The sequence below is a fragment of the Paralichthys olivaceus genome, chromosome 4 (genome assembly GCF_024713975.1).
Source record: "Paralichthys olivaceus isolate ysfri-2021 chromosome 4, ASM2471397v2, whole genome shotgun sequence".
Lineage (NCBI taxonomy): Eukaryota > Metazoa > Chordata > Actinopteri > Pleuronectiformes > Paralichthyidae > Paralichthys > Paralichthys olivaceus.
The window spans coordinates 7,492,966-7,513,321 of record NC_091096.1 but is presented as its reverse complement, the minus strand read 5'-3'; the positions used below and the strand labels follow the sequence as shown (position 1 = coordinate 7,513,321).

The 20,356-nt window shown below is 41.3% G+C and overlaps 2 protein-coding genes across 8 annotated transcripts in view; one reads left to right on the top strand and one right to left on the bottom strand.

Annotated features, from left to right (window-relative positions):
• Positions 1-395: 395 nt before the first annotated feature.
• LOC109636974 (secretory carrier-associated membrane protein 1-like) lies at positions 396-8,317 on the bottom strand. Of its 2 annotated transcripts, XM_069523505.1 has the most exons (10): positions 8,097-8,317; positions 6,751-6,831; positions 6,409-6,519; positions 6,209-6,220; positions 5,772-5,883; positions 5,365-5,493; positions 4,770-4,929; positions 3,928-4,029; positions 3,718-3,835; positions 396-3,212 (listed from the first exon to the last, which is right to left on the bottom strand). In XM_069523505.1, the coding sequence occupies exons 1-10, from the start codon at positions 8,151-8,153 to the stop codon at positions 3,051-3,053; spliced, it is 1,044 nt and encodes a 347-aa protein (XP_069379606.1). In that variant the 5' UTR covers positions 8,154-8,317; the 3' UTR covers positions 396-3,050. The 2 variants fall into 2 exon arrangements, with proteins under 2 accessions (XP_069379606.1, XP_069379607.1); XM_069523506.1 differs by lacking the exon at positions 6,209-6,220.
• LOC109637029 (homeobox protein orthopedia B-like) overlaps positions 7,382-20,356 on the top strand; it is a 68,146-nt gene continuing 55,171 nt past the window's right edge. For 4 of the 6 annotated variants that reach the window (XR_011240866.1, XR_011240865.1, XR_011240868.1 and 1 more), the window contains exons 1-2: positions 7,382-7,489; positions 8,259-8,405. The gene's annotated coding sequence lies outside the window, so the exon portion shown is untranslated. Of the gene's footprint in view, positions 7,490-8,258; positions 8,406-16,652; positions 16,928-20,356 lie in introns of those variants that run through there. The other 2 variants (XR_011240864.1, XM_069523507.1) reach the window with 2 other exon arrangements.

The window sequence follows — 20,356 nt, the reverse complement described above, 5'->3', positions numbered from 1 at the left end:
GGATGTTAACCACGTACTCTACAAGCACTGGTCTAAGTTTCTACTACTACTGCTTAGTAAATCTCTTCTAGTAAATCCCAACCTTCTGAGGAAACCTACACAAAGAGATGGAAGTTTGGTTGGGAAACACTGGGGTTTACTTCTCAGTGTTACTAGATACATTTAAAGTGTTACCCCTCAGTTTTGATTCATCAATCCTCTTTAAACTTATCTTTTGGTTGTTGTATGCAAACTGTGAAAAGGGTCATGAAGAGACCGTCCTCTATTTTAAATGGTCACAACCAAAATAGGTTTGTGTCACTGATCCCGAGCAAATATCTGGTCAAATATATTTAGATTTTCAGTAAAAATTATGAGGCTTGATTTCGTTTTTTCTGAAAATAAATCCACAAAAATTTCTTTCAAATTTTATTTCATGTTAATACCATAAATATACAAAACTCAAACTATTTCACATGCGACAAAGGCCAGACGAGAGTGCATTACATTTTCTTTTTACATGTGACTATTAATGGGGATCAAATTTTCAACTTTACAAAATATACAGGTGTCCCTTTCGAATGAGTTTCTTCTCTGATTCAGTGAAATAATGTGTCAGCAAACTTCAAACACGTTCTGTACTGCGGACCAGCTCGCCAAATACATCAACTAATCACCCACGTAGGCATGGCTTCATTTAACAACTGCTTAAAACTATAGATACATGGAAATCATGTGTGTAGCAAAGATAAGTTGTGTTAATACCTCAAAGTAAAACATGGCAAGGGAACACGTCACAAACAGAGATTTAAAAACAAATCTAAATGGACATTTGGTTGATCTCTCACAGCTTTTCAGGACTTAGAATAACACTTGAGGGAGATTTTTTCTTTCTTTCATACCAGTCATACACACATCCTCATCCACACGAGCACAACTCCTTCAGGATCAAGTTGCAAAGTCGTTAAACACTTTTAATCTAGTTTATGCTACGATAATGCCATTAATAAAAAAAAACACACACAAACATAATACATAATGTAAAATCAAACCAAACACGACTGAAACGCAAACAACTTAAATTACACCATAAATAAAACATGTTTTGTCTTTTGCACTAAGTTTAACGGAAAACAAGAAATGTGCAATGAATTTAAAACAAAAATATTTTGAAACAAAATGCTGCCAAGACGTTTTCTTACAATGTCATGACGAGTTATTGATCTTAAGCTTTGTAGCGATCACAGGAGTATTTCTTCCAGTTTAATGTTCAGTCTGCACATTTCTAATGTGGTTACAGCAGCACCAGTCATCAATCATCGATCATGCTCGTCTTACTCTCACCACGATGATGAGAGATACACATATGTAACCCACAAGCATACTTCACTTCAATGACAGTAGTCTGTACAACTTAGTGCTGAATAACACTGTTATTATTGTATATAAATTAACATAGCTTAGTTATATCACTGTGTCACGTCCAGTCCTGTCTTATCTTAATGTTCTTTATGGCTGAGAAACTTCTGATGCCAATACTGATGGCAAAATCAGTGGACTGGCTTTGTCTGTAAAAATGCAAACGGACTGTTAGTGTACATATAAGCTGTATCAGTGTTTTCACTTGTTTGAGTATTCAGGATAATCTCAGGAAAAAGAAAACAATAGCTTTATCACTGTCCAGGTCATCTTCCATGTGAAAAGGCAGGTCAATTCTCTCAGTTATCACTATGTACGTTATTACGCGTCCTTTTCAACAGGAGGCCACGACCTAGCAGCTCTCCAGACTCATAGCAGCGTTATTGTGCAGGGCTCCAAAAACCACTGAGGGGGGAGTCACACGATTAATGTCGCACATACGTAAAAGGAAACACAATTATTCCTCAGGCGTTCTCCCCCTTTTTAGTGCACGAGAGCACCGGAGTGCTGTTTGTGGTGAGAACGGGTGACATATTCTGACCTGGGTGATCAGTGCGTCTCCACAAATAGATCCAAACGTCATCAATCAGTCAAACAGCCACAGGGGCATGCAATAACTTTACAGCTCATTTCTCACAGGAACTGACGGGAAATAATAGTTTCATGAGGAAAGGCCAATAGCGGATTGAGCCACTTCTACCTTCGGTGTGCTTAACATGCACGTCGTTTACATGCTGTCCCATCTTAGTAAGCAACAGAGATTCCGACTCGGCACAGTCAAATAAAGTAGCACACAGAGAGGTAATGATTCATCTGACATGTGTCGCTGGAGGTCTGTTCGGGGCAGGTCCTTAAATAGGAACATACAGACATAGTCCTATTAATGACAATTAGGTTTTACCATCACAAGAATGGTATTGTTTGAGAGTAGAAGCACTGATAAAGTACAAGGTAAAATTCAAATTTCATACCTTCATGATCATTGATTGATCATGATTAGCCACAATTGTCTTTTAAGTTAAGTACACATTCACACGCAGCTGCAGCCAATCCAACATATACTGTACTTTAAGTATCTGACCAAGAAAAACAGAATAATGTGCAAAACACCATGATCGGATTATCACTTTTCATGACTCTATACTGTATTAACCAATAACCAGGCAGGAAGCTGTTTAGACGTCGTCACCATGACAAAAATAAGGAATGCTAGAACTGTCATTTCGGCCTGATGTACTATCATCACCGAACAGAGGAGGACAGAGGAGCAGGAAGAGGAAAAGGAGTGAGAAAGAGAGAGTGAGATGAACTCCCACACACTCGGAACACACCTTGAGTCATTACGTGGATGTTTCAAGGGAAGTGAGTAGACTGTCACCCGACTGAAAAGCAGACAGGGCGGATGTAGAAGAGTTTTTACTGATATATGAGGATGAACAGCTCTGGACACTTGTTACTTACGTTACACTTTTTTAGCAAAGTGTGCGGGGCAACCGTAGCATTGCAACATTCATAAATTAAAATCAATTTGATCTGAGAACCAGCAGGGCCAGAGCTGTGCATCTCCACCTTTTCACTGTGAGTGTGTGTTTGTGTGTGTGTGTGTGTGTGTGTGTGTGTGTGTGTGTGTGTGTGTGTGTGTGTGTGTCAGTTTATGGATGAGGTTTAAATGCCCCACGAGCAGCGTTGGTTGCAGCATTAGCGGCAGCATTGGCGGCTGCAGTCTGCACGGTCTTGTTGGACATGACTCCAGTCGCAAACTCCTGCTGAGCCTTCTCAAAACTAGCACCGGTGGTACGATAAAGAGCGTGCACCTAGAAAGAGTGGAGGAGAAAATCAGCTGGAATCAAGGATGTTGGTCAGAGAACAGATTCTTATGCTCAAATGTTCAGACAATGTATATAGTTATATAGTATATATAAAATATCTAAATAATTTACATCATAGCCCAAACAATGAATGGGCTACCCGACAAAATCTGCTAAGAACCTTTCATAGAAACATAATGATTGGTGTTCACGAAGAAGAAATTATTTTTCAGAATAACCAATGCAGAAAATATATATTTATTTAATTTATTTAAGTTCTATTAAATGTGATTATAATTGAGTTTACTTTTTAATAACAATTATTTATAATGAAGTGTATGCCTCCAATACATTCCATTGTCACAAGGGTTTGATATCGACATCTTAGAAATCCCCAAAATATATGTTGGCCAATATATAGGATAGAATTGTTTACTTGTTAATATCTGTATCAGCTTTGTCCCACAAAACAAGTGTGCTGACATGTTGGAGTGATGTGTGATCGTGTTACCTTTTTAAACATGATGAGCGAGCCCACAGACAGTGCAGTGAACAGAGCCGCGATCAGTAACATGATGATGCCCACTGGGATGCTGGTGTTCAGACCAGTTAAAGCTGTAATCCAGCCACTGGAAAAAAACAAAACAAACAAATGTGAAGTAACTTCAGCACACGCTCAACAGAAATACAGAATGAGTAAAAGCCCAGACCAAACACTGACCATGTTCCCCAGCCGGTGATGCCGATAGTTTGTAGAACGTGAACTCCAAACTGACAGATGTAGACGAAGAAGAAGACAAAGAAGCGGAATGAACTGTCACTCCTGTGGTGGAGATAGAAAACAAAGTAGTGAGAGTCACTAATTCATACTCCATTAAAAATCAGTTCCACCGTACTGTCCTCAACCTATGAAAATCTTTATCCATGACTTTACATTACACTATCATCCCGTTCAGACAACAATTATCCGGTGTTTACTGGTGTGGAGTTAGAGATTAAGAGGATAATGACGATCATAACTTCAAGCAGTCACTGCGTTTTCAAAGTCCACTGCCCACTCTTTTTTTAACAGTTTCATACCTAGACCCAGCAAGCCTGAAGCCAGACCAATCAGTGAGCTTATGTTCATTTCTTTGTATTCATGTTTCCTATGTGTCTGGCCCCCCCTTCTGTTCAGACTTATTTCCACAAGTCCAGAAACCTTTAGGACCAATCACAACCATTTATCTAAACTGGGGTTTAATATTACAGAGATGCTGCTGCTGCTGCTGTTCTGCTATCATGATGCAATCATAATAAACTACGTGGACAGTCAATTTTCTCTAAAAGAAGAAAAATACAACTGAATTTACTGCATTTATTGAGATGAATTGTGTCCACAGGCCTTTTGGTCTTTAACCGTTACTAACGCCCTGTGTAAAACAGGACGAAACTGCCAGGATCCAGACCTGTTTTAATTTGTTTGGTGATACCAGGCTAAGCTTTTGCAACACGTTTGTCTACAGAGTCGTGTGTGTTTTTTTCTACTGTTGCACAAAGCAGTGTAATTGTCCATTTGCCTACCTGAAAGCCCCGTAAAGCGGTCTGTACCAGCAGACGAAAGAACAGGGGGTGAACAGCAGAAACCATAGCATCGCCAGGCCAAAATCTACACCACGAGATGCATCCACACAGAACCAGGCCAGGCAGCCGAACATGTTCACAAAGAGCGTGCCTGCATGAACTGGAAGAAAAACAACAACATGAACAACTGTTTTATCATACATGGGTTTAAGTTTTACAATCAAAGTTCAGATGTGTGTAATAGAACTAAAACAAATGGCAATGATTATATTACATTGGAATAGGAGGTAATTCTCTTCATTTATGGATGTGACAGATGCTTTTATAGAATTTATTTCTTATCTTTATTCATGGGTGTGGTCTTTCATTTTGAGAGTGTTATTTCTTCATTTCCCATTCAGATTCAAAACCCTGCCCTTTCACTCAAATAGCTCCAGCTTGTCTGCAAATTAGCTCTGCTCCCATTTGAAACTGTTTATCTGCCCTCAGATGAGCTGCGTCTGCACCAATGCCTTGTGCTTCAGTTTGAGAAGCAACCTGAGAGTGAGGAGAAGGGATAAAGATAGAAACAGAATCTCCATAATGATCCACTTACAGATCCAAAGGTTGTACATGATCTTGACTGTCTTCTGGAACTCTACAGGAATGTCCACAGCAATATCATGGTAGAAACATGGGCCAACGGGGAACTTCTCTGGCAGTGGAGGCCAGTTGTTCTTACGCCCTGTAAGGACAAAGGAAACAGTGTTTTGAATAATTGTGCCAGAAGTTAACATCTTTAGTAAATAAACTATGACGCATATATCTGGCCTGACACTTAAATCACTTACATCACAAACTGAATACTGTGCCAAAAATGTTCCACAGCAACACATGTACCTTTGAGTCTTGTCAACACTGTCATTAGTCTTGGTTTAACTGGTAATGACCACTCATTCTCGGAAGGTTAATGTGAGGTGAGTGCGTGCATGAAGTGGCTGATTGAAGGTCTGACTGACTGACCTCCCGCGGCTCCGTGGGACTGCAACTCCTTCTCGCGACGATCAAGCTCCGCTGCTTTCTTCTCTAACTCCTCCTGCCTTCTCAACAGCTCAGCCTGAGCACGTGCTTGGTCCTAACAAAGACACAGAAATGCACTTGAAATTCACTGTGCAGCATCTGACAGGAGTTATGATATCCAATAAGGTGAGTAATGAAAGATATTTTCCACTCAGGTAAGCTTGGGCGTGTTAGTTTGAGGAGGAAAAGAGGGGGGTTAGGGTTGGAAACGCAATCAGCTCCTGCTGTCAACTCACTTGTCTTCTTCAGTTAGTAAGAAACTGGCTCTAAAATTGTACTGCAAAGGGAAAGCTACAGGTGGGGAAAAGCTTCAAATGGATTCACACTATTCAAGACAGTGACATGAAGGGGTGCAGGAGACATCAGATGACAGACAGTACCTCATTACGCCTCTGCTGGGCCATCAGAGAATAGATGATTATATAAAGGAAAGGTGAAATAAAAGGTGAAGCAGAGTCTGTATAATGTTATAATGTAGTGAATCAAACTGCTGAGAGCATATGAAGTTAAACTAGCCTGAGAGAGAAAAAGTAAAATAGATGCATTTCCATGTTTATGATCCTGTTTCTGTGAGTAGTACCTGAGTCTGTTGCTGTGAATAAGCTGGAGGCTCTTCTGTGGGCTTCATGATGGCAGGTTGTGTGTTCTGGGCAGGGGCAGGAGTAGACTTGGGGGCATTTCCAGGGGCTGCCTGTAAACCAGCAAAGACCTGCTATGTTAATATTTGCGTAATCAAAAAACAGACACTGAATCAAAACTGTAATAAGGCCACAGTCATATTTTGTCAGTGAAATCCTCTGTGATTGAGAGGTGGAGGAAGAGAGCAAAAGGGTTGTGGGAAACCATAATGAGGTTATTGTCTCAGAAGCACAGAAGCACATGCAGGCACCCTCTCATCAATAGTGATGCTACAGAAGCTGACCGTTCTGCCGTCTGTGAAGGGGTTATATTCCTCCAGACCACCAGGAGGGGCAGACCGGGTCACCTGCGTCACAGAGGGATCCTACGGGACAGAAGGTTTCAGGGAGGTCAGGACTACAGCTTCAAAATCAAAAGCTTACTTTTTAGCTCAATGTTTTACATTATTGCTGTAATAAACATGGAGGCCACAGATGTGAGTGTTTGCGGTGTAATTTTTCTCTTGATATGCTTTCATACACAGATATGACCCCTCAAGTTTTGCTTGTACAGAAGTTTCACCCCTAAAACCTCATTGCCCCCCCGACTGAATACCTCTATGGCCTCAATGTTTATTACCATCTTCTTCTCCTTGGTAACTCCAGTACACAGCGTGCTGGGTGTGGGATCTACTTGTACTTGGGTGCATGCAAGTCAGCTACATAAAAAATCAGATCTAGGAAAAAAATCTTCATTGAGCACCAGGGCTTGCAGTGTGAACATGGCGTAAGAAGTCTTGTGCTCAAAACATCACTGGCAAGTAAAGTGATCAGCAAACATATCAGAAGATCTGGATTCGTGTGTTAGTCTCATGTTTTGAATTTGAGGCGGCCCACCACGTGACATGAAGAACCCAAACTCCGCATTTTAGCTCCACCCACATATAAGAAAACCTTTAAATTGAGGGGCGGGGCTGACCAGCTGATTCACCTGTGATCAGCTGGTCGGAAGTCTGCCACGATGAAGGCAGCGAGAGGTAGAAGGTAAGACAGCTCACAAAGGAGAATAAACACCTCGGTGCATCATGTGAAACACGGAACTGACTCTAGTAGCACAAATAAACAGCGTGTTGCTAACACTGGCTGAGATGCTAGAAGGGAAACAAACATATGATCTTAGCTACCTCTGTGTCTAAACAACGATGAGCCGGGCGGCTTCAGTGTGTTCGAGCCCAGTGCGTTGAACCACTGCAAAGTGAACTAATGTTTAAACAGCTCTTCAACTATACGACGTTTAAACCTCCTGCGTCCCAGAGATGTTTACTGACAGCTGTAGGCACACAGTGTACCTGTCGGGTGCTAAACGCTAGCTAGCTAACACCATGTGTCTGTAGTTCAATATTCGTTAACACAACCTGGAAAACAAAGCGCCTCCGTGTGCTGGAGAGTCAGTCGTAGCCTCCTTTTCAAACCCGGCAGTCCTAGTATGTGTGAGCGATGAGATAAATAACGTGGAGTGTGACTAGCTCGGTCTGCTAGGAAGCCGCTAGCTAGCAGTCGAGCTTGTAGCTAAGATACTTAGCGGGGATGCTAACCGGCCTCAATGGGTTTCCAACCGCACGTTAGCCGGCTAGTAAGCTAGGTTAGCTACCTGAAAGGGGTTGCTGAAGTCCGGGTCTGCGAACGGGTTGCTGTCAAAATCAGACATGGTGTCGCCTCTCTGGAAACGGTTCACTGTGAGGAAGAGCCCCCCGGTTCTCCAGGGAAGGTTCGGGTCTGTACGGTGACTGCCTCTCTCTCTGCTGCCTCGCAGTCTTCCCCCGCCTCCGGCTGATGGAGACCCCCTCGGTTAGCAAATTAGCCAGCAGCAGGAAAAATGGCAGAAGAGGAGAGGATGCGTGACGAGCGGCGCCCGCGACGTCACCGCTTCAGCACCGCGGACAGCATGACGTCACGACAGGTACGCAAACTACGGATGTGATTTTTTTATTTATCTATAATTCATCGATACTCAAAACACATGGTGATGAGAAATACTCGCTCAGCACAGGTTCAGATATAAGAATGCTGTGGAGTCAAATTTAGATGTTGGACCCCTGTAGACCTCCACCTCCATCTCTTATGGAGGACAAAAATGACATGAGCACAAATAAATGAGCACATACACACAAATAGAAACAGTTAGATAGTCAAAAAGGTTATTTAACAATAATACAACTTTATTTATTCAGCACTTTTCAAAAACAAGGTTACAAAGTGCTTCACAAACAAAAATTGCATATACAAACACAATCCTGGTTACAGCCATTTTATGAATAAAATCACGCCTCACCCTGGGAACCAAGAGCAACAGACCTGTAGATCTGAGATTAGGAGCAGGTATGTACGGGATTAGGTCAGTGATGTAAGAGGGGGTAATGCCGCTAAGAGATTTGAAAACTACCATAAAATGTTGAAATAAATTCTTAGCCAGTACAATTAGGTGAGAATGGGGGTGATGTGTTCATACTTCAGAGTTTTTGTAAGAACTCCAGCTGCTGTATTTTGAGCAAGCTGGAAACTCTGGGGCAGTCCTGCAAATAATGAGTTACAGTAGTGGCTGGAGACAAAAGTCTGAATATAACAATCTGTTCCTCACTGAATGTGAGAAATAATCAAATTTCCGTATTTGTCTAATTTTTTTATTTCTCTATTTTTTGTATTTCTACCTTTTGTTCATTCATTTTTTGTAATTTTGATCATCGATACACTGATTATGTTGCAGTGATAGAAATCTTGTTCACGTTAGTGGGCTTTGAAGGACAATAAATGACAAGTACAAATCAATACATGAAATATGAGTTTAATACATAAATAGTTTGAGCACAAGGACGATCTCTTTAATTCTGTCTTGTTAATTATATTTTCATATAAATTTGTTTATTTCATTTCTAGATTTCTGCATTTATCTGTTTGTTCTTGTATCATTTTGTTGTCCTTCATATTCCTCCACCTTCTGTGAATTGTGTGTAGCAATCATGCCTCTATATTTCCATCAATACAGTGCACACAGCAGTACATGGCAGTTTCATTGTATGGCCACGGACACAACAAACTAATGCCTGGCCTTTACTTCTCTGTTTGAGTTTAATATTCTACTTTAATGTTGCAAATTCTGAAATACTGTTATGCAAATCAACCAAAGATAAACTCTCAGTGTTGGTATTCTAGCCTTGTAAAGTGAAAAATTAAAATATAAATATGCAATTTCCTCAAATATTACTTTATCCTGTCAGCATGTGAATATTATTTATTTGTACAAATACATTTTTTATAACATAAAAACACAGTTGAAACTAAAAGAGTAACTCTCTTCTTGATTATGATGATTATGTTAATGATGATGCTTATGCCTGTGAAAATAGAGCTGGAGAGGTGAACCACAGATTGCCTATTTCATGATGTGTATATTGTGTGTCTCTATTGTATTTCTATGTTCAGGACCCTAGGTATACCCATGTGCTTCTAATGGGGCATCCTCAAATAAACTAAACTAAACGGTGACCTCTTTCTCAGTGGCAGTCCCAGACAATTTACTGGAAATCATTTCACTTTTCCCTATGAGAAGTATCAGAGCTCCTTTGGTGAATGTGCTTTTCCAAATTTCCACTTAAAGCGTCTCTCAGTTGCCCAAAGTGGCCACTTGGGGGAGCTACGGTCCAATAGGTCTCCTCAGCCCGTTTTGCAGAATCCTTTCTCATTTGCCGTCAATTTATTTTCATTCAAACGAAGGGTGACCATGTGAAGAACATCACATCAGTTGACAGCCTGTAAATGTGATTTAAACATTTAAGCACCATTTACCCAGATTAAGTTTCAATTGAAGAACAAATGCTATTAGGTGGAAATCTTACAGTATGTGCCAAATGATGGAGCTAAAGATATTCCCTTTTATTGTTCCGATCCTTTTGCTCATATTTAAACAAAGGCACCATGCTGCTTTGGTTTTGTCGTAGCCTAACACCTGATACCATTAATTGAAACTCATCTGCCTCTGTTAATAAGTAATTATGCACCTTCATACACAGATACTTTATACATTTTGGTTTATATACTGTACCTATATACTGTGCCACATTGATGAACCAAACAAACTGTGAATTCATTGCAATTCAACTCACTCCTCTCCATATAAACATTCTCTCACACACACACACACACACACACACACACACACACACACACACACACACACACACACACACACACACATGCACAAAATGAGCATCGGTTCCCTCCCTAATCTTGTATTAATGGACCCAATCACAGACTCTATGAATAATCAATGGCCAGTGGTCTGCAACCGCAGTGCTGAGACCTTGAGTGAAACTGAATTTTCCTAATAAGACACTCACACACCTTGAGGCCCTAATAAGCACTAATGCACTGTGGGTTAAGAATACGTCACATGGTTTGTTTGCTGCAGAATGTGAAAGATAAACATGCTGTTCCAGGCTGTGTGTGTATATATGTACTGTATATATGTGTGTGTGTGTGTGTGTGTTAATAGTGTTAAAACGAGGACCTGTCTGCCCTTGTCCGCTCTCTCCTGACTCTTCACTGCTGCTTCCCTCAGTTGACTCTGTGTGGAAACAACCGCTTTGGCTAATAGCTGCTGCATTAGTCTCTTAACCAGCTGGTCATGGCCATTTAGTAATGTTCATTAGGTTGCAGACAAGAGTGGATAGGTGTGATAGTTCACTCCCCACTGTTGACTGTATGGAAAGACAGAAAAAAAGAGAGTGGATAGAGAATGAGAGAGCGATGCAGAAAGACAGACGGACAGAAGGAGAGGGAGAAGAGAAGCAATTTACTGGCCAACATGACAACCAAGTGTTAAAAGCTACAGATGCAATTATCATCATATTGCCCTGAATAAGAACCTTGTGCATAATTAGATCTCATTAAGGTCTATGAGTGTTATTTTAGGGCTCTGAAAGGTTGGATAAGCAGGACTTGATATTATGGGTTATTAATGCTGCAACATCTGGTGCCATTCTGGCAATATTACGACGAGCATTACCAGCGCATAGTGAAACAAAAAGCAGCACACATTATTTTTATGTTAATGCATTGATGGAGATATAAATAGATACTGTATGTAAGTAAGTGGGAATATTATGGCTTTCTATGTAATGTGGGTTTATGCATGTGAATTTGTTTGTGCTGATGACCAGTCAGAGCACATTACACACCGCGGGGGGAAACAGCCCTCTGTCGCCGGAAAAGCGATTGATTCTCCATTTCCATATTAATGAGCAGATTTGTTAAGAGCCTGCAGGAGAGGGAGAAAATAACAGGGTCTTCATAGGGCACGACATTTATAAATAAAGCTGATGCAGAGAAAAATGGAAATTAAACCTTTTAGTTTAATAAATTTGAAGCGTCCGCAGCAAAGCGAGCAATTTGCATTTCCATTTGTGGCCAAATAATGAGAGTGCGGGACCATGATGAGGCTGCTTGCGCTGCTTTTGGGTCTCAAACAGTCAGACAATCACTCCAGCGAACATCCCTCCACATCAATGTCATTAGCTCAGGCCTGTTAACTCTGCTACTTGGTTCCGAGATTATTTGGTGAACTAGAGATTCCTCTTATCACTTTGAAAGAAGACTAGGATTATGCTCATAGTATAATGTATTCACTTTTGCATTTCCTTTATGTTTGGACTTCGGTGCGTGTGTGTGTGAATATCTTTATACTTGAATATTCAACATTCTCCAAACATGCAGGTGTCACTTTTAATAATCTTTTGTTTTAAAACAACGCTGTCACAAAGAGTCTCCGTCTTTCAATCTGCTTTTCTCGTGGACACGTGTACTCAGACGTGCACAACTCGTTCAAACACACACACGCACACACACACAAAGCATCACTGATTGAATTTATTGTGGAATGGATGTTGACTAGACCACTCCAAGTAGGCTAGATTGTTGTTGTTCCCAGATTGACGGACAGACCCAGAGCGGCTGATTGAAAGTGCCTTTTAGCTTGCTCTCACTGTATATTTGATTTGGCAAAATGGAAGGGGAGTCCAGTCTTTTCCCAGGATGCAAACACAAGCCCCTGTGTTTGTGTGGGGGTGTGTGTGTGTGTTTATGTATTTGTGTGGGCCAAGCACACATGGACTGGTGGATGCTTTAGTAAATGCTGCATAAAATGTACCCCTTTCAGGTATTAATTGAATAATGCAAGCACTCCTCTTGTCAGCCATCAAGTGGGCCACTTTCTCAGTGGCCTGCAGCTTTTCTCCTTGCTTGTGAATTGACTAGATTTATCTGTGTTGTTCCAGCCAATGGATGCCATTTGTTCCAAATGTTTGACATAAACATGCAAAGAGCAGAGGCGTGCACTCATAAAATAAGCTTCCAGACTGTTGTTTTACAGCCCAAAGGGACCGATGGGAGTGAGGGAGGGGGGCTCTTGCTGAGTCAACGGCGTGTTAAAGTTCTCTTTCAACCAATGATGTGATGAAAGGGAACAATTGCTGCCATAAAGAAAGCAAGAGGGACGAGAGGGGGAAGAGAAGGAAAAGGAGCATGGAGGATGGGAGTGAGAGTGCAGTTGGAGGAGCGATGGGCAGCGTTCTGCTAAATATGCGTACTTATTTTCCATGCTTTTAATGGGACACATCTCATTGACTGCCTTATGTCCGCTTCCAAACTGTAAAAGATATTTAGCTTTGCACCTGCAGGAAATTCCACATAATAAAGACAATGCGGACACATAGAGTCTTTGCTGAATGTGCTCTGTGCTTTCTAATGCTGCCTAGACAACCGTGGCATTAATGCAGCTTGTAAAGAATAAAACTGGTTACCCTCAAAGTTGCATTTAACTTGTCTTTGAATTGAAATTATGTGAAATTGAGATCAATCAGAATATCCTTTCATTTAGGAGGAGACATCGGTGCTGTCTGCATTGTGTGTATGGATCAGACTTGGGTGTGTGTGAATGTGTGTGATGTGCACATTGTGGTTCGATTTGCTGATTTAGCACCTCTCTAATTTTCCACAGGGGTAATATTTGCCGTACCTGCTGCCATCTGTTTTTATTATCCGGCCGAATATGTTTGTCTAAGGATATCAATAATCATAAACAAAGCCATGACTCTTTCACCTCTCCCCCTGCACGCTGCTCTCAGTGCCCACGTCTGTGTCTCACACAAGGCTGCTTCCCCGCTCGTACTCTTGATTGCTTGCAGTCCACATATTTCAATGTGTAATTGGGGAAAAGCAAACATTATCAAACCCAGTTTCCATCAAACCGTCCTCACACATTCAGAATATACCTGCGCACACGTAAATTCACACACTGTGCGCCGTGGCTCATGCCTTGACTGAGTGTGTTCTCTCCTATTACAGACAGTAATTACCGTCAGTCACCCTGTGTGTCCATAACAAGCCAGCATAATGCCCTAATCAGGCCTGGATTAATCCAACCCTCGCTCTAATCACTCTAAAAGTGATTTATATTGTTTTTCCTGTTCGGAACAAATGAAATCTGTAGCCTAAATTAATACTGGCTTTTCATCACTGGGAAGTTAAAAAGCCAGTAACCATCACATTCTTGTCATTAAGGCTACGTCTGACACAAACATGCACATGATCACACACACACGGGTGTGTGTGTAGTAAAGTTGTAGGAGAAAAAAATATAACCTAATATTCACTTAACTTCACAAACTAATATCATTAGTCTTCTGCTAAGAAAGGCCCTAAGTACAAATAAATGGCATCTTCAGAGGAATAAAAAAAAAACTGTTATTGCCATGATTTTATTTTACATATCCTTTTTTAATTGTATTATTGCCACCAGAAATGGTCGCTGCTACGTTGAACAATTCTTTTTCAAGAACTTTTCAAGCTCTAAATTAAGTGGACCAAGATTCTATTGGCCGGCCTCATACTTTATGTTGGTGCCGAATATTTTTGCACTGTAATGGACACAAAATCATTTTTTATCCATCTACCAATTATTCTGATGAAAAATGCTCTATATCATTCTGTACAAGTCATTTGTCAAATTGCATCAGCCACATTCTCGCAATTTCTTGGTCCCCAGTCTTCATTTAAGATAGCACGCCTTCTATTTTGGTCCATGCCTCCTACTTTGTTTCATTTCCATTGTTAAACAAATCAATTCCAACCCTGACTCACTTCCCACTGTTTTTCATTATGAAGAACGAAGCCTCGACACGAATCGTAACAGAACCCTGAAATGTCCTGCTCACTATTCAGTCTGTGCTCGGAATACAAACCGAACTCACAAGACGCACATTTAACAAATGCAAATTGTGAGCCAATCTGGTCAAGCTATCAGGGCTCCCGCTTCCATATTCATTTCCTGCGCCCAGCTTTTCACAAACTCCAAAAACAATCCCGGGGTTAACCTGAAAGGGATGGGAAATGGAGATCTGACGGTGTCCACTGTCTTGCTCTCTTTTCTCCTCCTTTATCTCTTTCTCTTCCACACTGTCTCTCACCTTTGTTCCCCCCCTCTCCTCCCTCGCCTCTCCTCTCTCCTCAATCCCCTCTCCCCTGTTCTCTTCATGCTGTGTAATTCTCATCTTACACACTCTGTTGCTCTGGACTATGAATAATGCATGGTGTGTGAGAAATCCTCAATCTCATGCTTGGCTCCCAGTGAGCATTACGGAGCTTGCATCTCTATTATGGAGATGAATAGGAGAGAGGGGAATATCGCATAGGATACGCTATAACTTCACTGTTTGTTTTCTGCATTAAAGCCCCAATCTGGGATTTCTTTAAGTACATATGAATTATGTATAAAAATAAATGGGTAGAAGCTCACTGATGAAAAATACTGTCAGAACTTTTATAAACCACCGTATCGTCACCGCACTGTCACAGTACAAATAAATATAAACAAGAGCAAAGTATATTTACAGCTTCAGAATAGATAAATTCATATGCAATCGTACGCTGCCAGCCATTGAAAAATAATTTATTTTCAGTTAATCAATTTTTTATGGAGAACTACTTTAGATTCAATCAAATAATGCTATAAAAAGCAGTGCTGTAACATTTTTGCCATGGTGCATTTAAGTTATTTTGGTTTTTTTTTTACTTCCTCTGTGATTTGATTTTTATGGAAATGATCAGATTGCAGCTGCAGGGACGATGCATTTATGAATACAGGAGTCTTGCTGGGTGCAACATGAATCTTAGTCTGTGTGTCCGACCCATTGGCAATTTATTGACTGCTGAAATATCACAAATAACAAAGCAGAATCAGGTTGCTGCTCACAGAGGAAAAAAGACACTGACAACCGGTCAGATAAAACTCACCCTTTATAGTCTCATCACATGGGGACTAATGAATGCTTGAACCTTTCTGCAGACATTGTGCAGATGTTTAAATCTATTCAAGTGACTGAGCTATGCTGCCCTCAGTGTGAACTCTGAACATTTCCAACACGACTTATTCAATAAGGAAAGTGTTTGTGAAGAACACATTGTACTCAAACAAGGAACAATTTTCAAAATATATCCAATAATGTTTGGCAAGGAATGACTTAAATGTGCATTTTACTGAATCTGGGATTGTGCATGGGCATATAATTGGCCCCTCTTTGCAAATTAAGGCCCATTATCACTCCCCAAATTTCATACACTCATAGATATCAGTTCCCTAAATACACAGATTATTGTTCATGAAGATTCATGAAGTATTCCCTGGGAAACAGTGACTTAAATGTGAAAGTGCCAGAATAAGTGAAAGAAAATTCCTGGGTTCTCCAATTTATTAGGATCTGCACCAAAATGTAATGAGTTCCTCCTCAACCCATGCTGCATCCTTCCACCAAGTTTCCTGGAAATTCTCTCTGTGGTTTTTGTGTAATCTAACAGACAAATCAACAGACGGGTTAAAACACAACCGGCTGAGGTAAAAACTGGAAAAGATTTTTGTTTCTCCGTGTAACCCAAGTGTTACTGACGGATCCTTATGTATGCATCATGTGTGCGTTACTGTATGTGCGAGCTGTGCTAGCAGTGTTTTATGGGGTGTGTACACGCGATAAAAGCACTGAAGAGTTAAAGTGCTTTTCTACCATGCTCAAAGCCATGTGTCAGCACTAGACCACTAAATCCACACAATTCCCTTGAACAGTTTCCCTTCCTCTGATAGTCTATCATTCCTCTGTTTCAGGTGGCTGGCCACTGTGGCTGACGGGGCCGAGTCCTTGAGGAGATCATGTGTCTGTGGAAAGTACAGGACAGGCGCTGATGTTTGAGCTTTCAAACCAGTGTCCCTGTTGTTGCCCCCTTCGCTCTGTCTCCACTGGGTTTCATTCCCAATGTCTCTATGACAGAGGGCTGCCTATATGGCTTGGCACATACAACCATTCATGACTTTGCATTGCTGGGGTGCCCTGAATTATATAAAGGGAAAGGGATAATGAATAAATACCACAAAGTAATTTATTCTGATTCTTTTTCTCTTTCTGATTCTCCAGAATACGTTCCATTGCTTTTATCTTCCACCTTTATATTCTGGTTCACTCAGTATTGCTCATCATTTGTAATATAACGCAGGGATGGGGAATAGTATGGAATAAAAACCTCCCCATTATTCCATGCTGCTGAAATCTTACAGAAATATGGTAGACACGGCTTACACTTTCTGTCTTACATGCCCGTTTTGGATGAAGCCCAGATGAATCACGCTAACGACCTGGGCCCCGTGCTGCAGCACTGCTCTGAAATTAATATCTAAGGAATGGAGATATAGAGCAAATAGATGAGAATAGGAATCCCGTATTCACTCTTGGGTACTACGTGCTCAGGCACAGACACGCACACATACATGCGCTCGCATATACTGCACACAGACCCTGACAGGCAGGCTATTATCCCAGAGCCGGGCTGCCGTAATTGGCTATCGCTTTTTACAAATGTGGCTCTGTCTGACTCGCATATCAGCTCCTGTCTCATCAACCGTGTAGGGGTCACCATGTCCGTGCTTGTGTGTATGTATGTATGTATGTGTGTGTCTGTATATGTGAATGTATACCTGTGTACCCATCCCTCTCATGACTTCATTCCACATACTCATTGATGTCCATGCCAAACGAGACAATGGATGCCGAGTGTGTCAGTGGCTGCCTCCTCTGTAGCAGTGCCACAGTATTTAGCCATTAGTCCGCTAATAGCATCAAGATCATTCCAACACCAGCGATCTGATGATGAAATATTAGCTTAGTTCAGGCTGTCATTAGTTAGTGTGGGTTTGCCTTGGAGGTCAGGTCCTTCTTATTTCTCGCACACGGAGATCAAGCCCAGTTATTAAATGAATGTATTGATTTAATTCCTAAATTTGCCAGTTTGTGAAAAAGTCGACTGCTGCTTAACTCTACTGGTTTCAATATCAAAGATTTGCTTTAGTTTGTTTGAACCTTTTTCTCTTCTCTTCACCTCATCTTTCGTAGATGATCCACACTTTTTTTCGGACTCTTTTTTTTGTCGTTTGTCTCTTAATATGATAGTTGATAATGAGAAGATGGACAGATAACCTATGTTTTTGTGCAGTTGTGTTTATGGAAAAGACTGAACAGGGTGGGATGTAAATCTATGACACTGAAAATCAACTAATTTCCTAGGGAATAATTCATGGATCTTAATGAAAGAAAACAATGCCTGTTTAAGGGAATGATATTTATCAGTGTGCAATTTGGTGTGGCTGGATTGAATTTAAAGATACTCTAGGGCCTTAGCAGTGATGTAATAATATTAATAATTAGAGATAATAATAATTGATTCTTATAATATTCAAAAACAAATATCTGAAACAAAATTGCATTGCAGTGGAAAAAACAAACTATTCAAAACTTTCACTTATTGCCAACCCATTGCCTGTACCTGCCATCTTGGATCGCTGTGAAGCTAATGTGCTCATAAGAATTTAGATCACACAGAAGAGAAGCAACATCTTTATTATCACAGAGATGATGTCGTTATAATATGTATGGTCACACATATAGAGTATTTAATATGGAACGATGAAAATGTTTTGGGGTTTAATGACTTCAGCACTGACTTGATTGCAAAATGTCAGATGTTGTATGACTTGTTATTGTCTTTATGGAAGACACAATGAAAATGGACCACCTCTCGTTCAAGTCGCTGCATCACAGGTTCAGAGTTTTACTTTAAGAAGAGTCCCTGAAGTCACGGCGTAATTACTTTCCCACTAGGCGGGGCTCTGGAGCTGAAATTACATCACCACTAATGGAAGTGATTTAAACTTATATTTGAGAAGGCAACTGCTTGCCTATCATACTCTTGCACCTTGTTAATCCTTAACCAATGAATTAACCCTCATTACCAGTGTTGGAATATAGATGAGCGCTCTCTCTCTCTCACTCTCTCCCCTCTCTTGCTCCATGTCTTCTCCACTCTATCCCGTTCTTACCCTCCATCTAGCTTCCTGTGATGGGGGACGTCTGGGGTCAGTGATTCTGTCCTGTGTCGCCCATGATAGTTCCTCCTGCATTCAGATTATTCTGACCTTAGATCAGCCCTATCAGGCGACCACTAAAGCACTTTAAACCCCAACCTATCCAGCGGCCAGCTGCTCCCCCTCGGTGTGAAGATTGCCTCATATCTCTCAGCTTGTTTGTCTATCTGTCTCTGTCTCGTATGAACAGGAGGAACAGTGCGGCTAAAAAGGAAACCGTGAGCAAATGCTCCTCGGCAACGCCTCAATTTCAAATGACAAAGTAGAGACAGTGAGGTGAGCGCTGGTGTGAGATGAGCTTTATCCTCAGGTGTCATTTAAACCTGGCCTCCACCAGTCTGTAAATAACATGCCTCAGCTCCACTTTGCACGCCAGAGTCAAGTGATCTCCGCAAGATTGGTAGAGAAGTGCGTTTTTTTTTTACCCAATAAGACACCAGTACGTCCACCGACCTGGTGTTTTTACATGAATCAATCAAGCTCTAAGAATTTGCTCCTGCTGTGAAAGTGTGAGTTTGATTTCTCAGTTTCTAAATCCAATATGTATCAGTTGTATTGTCCCTTGAGTAACTCCGGTGTTTTCAAATGATTCTGTTTGACACCTGGCTCTCAGTTATCCGACACTTCGACCAGTCAATCAGATCATTGACAAAGAAGCTCAACATGAGATAAAGCATGTGGAGAACAGATCTTTCACACATTTACAGAAGATAAAGAAAATAAGATTCAAACTCTGATTTCATTGACGATATTTTCTGTCCAGAATCGTCCTGCAACACTTCTTAGTCTTTTTGTGTTTGCATCCTGTGAGAGGTGGCTCGCCCGTTTCCGTGCATTCAGATGAACGTCCGGCCTTATTGTGTGTGACCTCCGTCTCTCTGGCTGTTTGCTGTCTCGGATAACATTTTGACATTCCAGTCTCCTCTCTCAGACGCCGCGATACCTTGGGCCGAGGGCGGATGGGGGGCCCAATGATAAGGCTTCACTCACAATTAGCAGGCAGGAGCAGGGAGGCGAGCGGGGGAAATTGAACTGTCAGAGAGAGAGAAGAGAAGAGAGGGAGGAGTGGAGGAGAAGGGAGGGTGGGGAGGGTGACCCCATCCTGCAAAATGGAGCCCGTCATAATTTGTTCATTTGGTGCCCATCAGGCTCTACCTTCCCTCTCCAACACTGCTCTGCTGACCTCCCTCCCTCTCTTTCACCCTCTCTCCCATTCTTCCTCTCTCCGTCTCTCATCTTCCATTTCACCTTCCTGCCTTACCTTCAATCACAACAGCGTTCCCTCTCCTTATTTCATACCACGCTCATCGACTGTACATGTGATACGATCGTGCGCTCCCTTTTTTTTTATTTGCCACACATGCACACTGGAACTATTAACAACATTATTCTCATTA

Coding starts and splice junctions, on each gene's coding strand:
- LOC109636974 (XM_069523505.1), bottom strand. CDS start 8,153: ATGTCTGATTTTGACAGCAACCCGTTCGCAGACCCGGACTTCAGCAAC. Junction 6,520..6,750: donor CCTTCACAGACGGCAGAACG/GTCAGCTTCTGT, acceptor GCTGGTTTACAG/GCAGCCCCTGGAAATGCCCC. Junction 3,836..3,927: donor ATCACCGGCTGGGGAACATG/GTCAGTGTTTGG, acceptor GTTTTTTTCCAG/TGGCTGGATTACAGCTTTAA.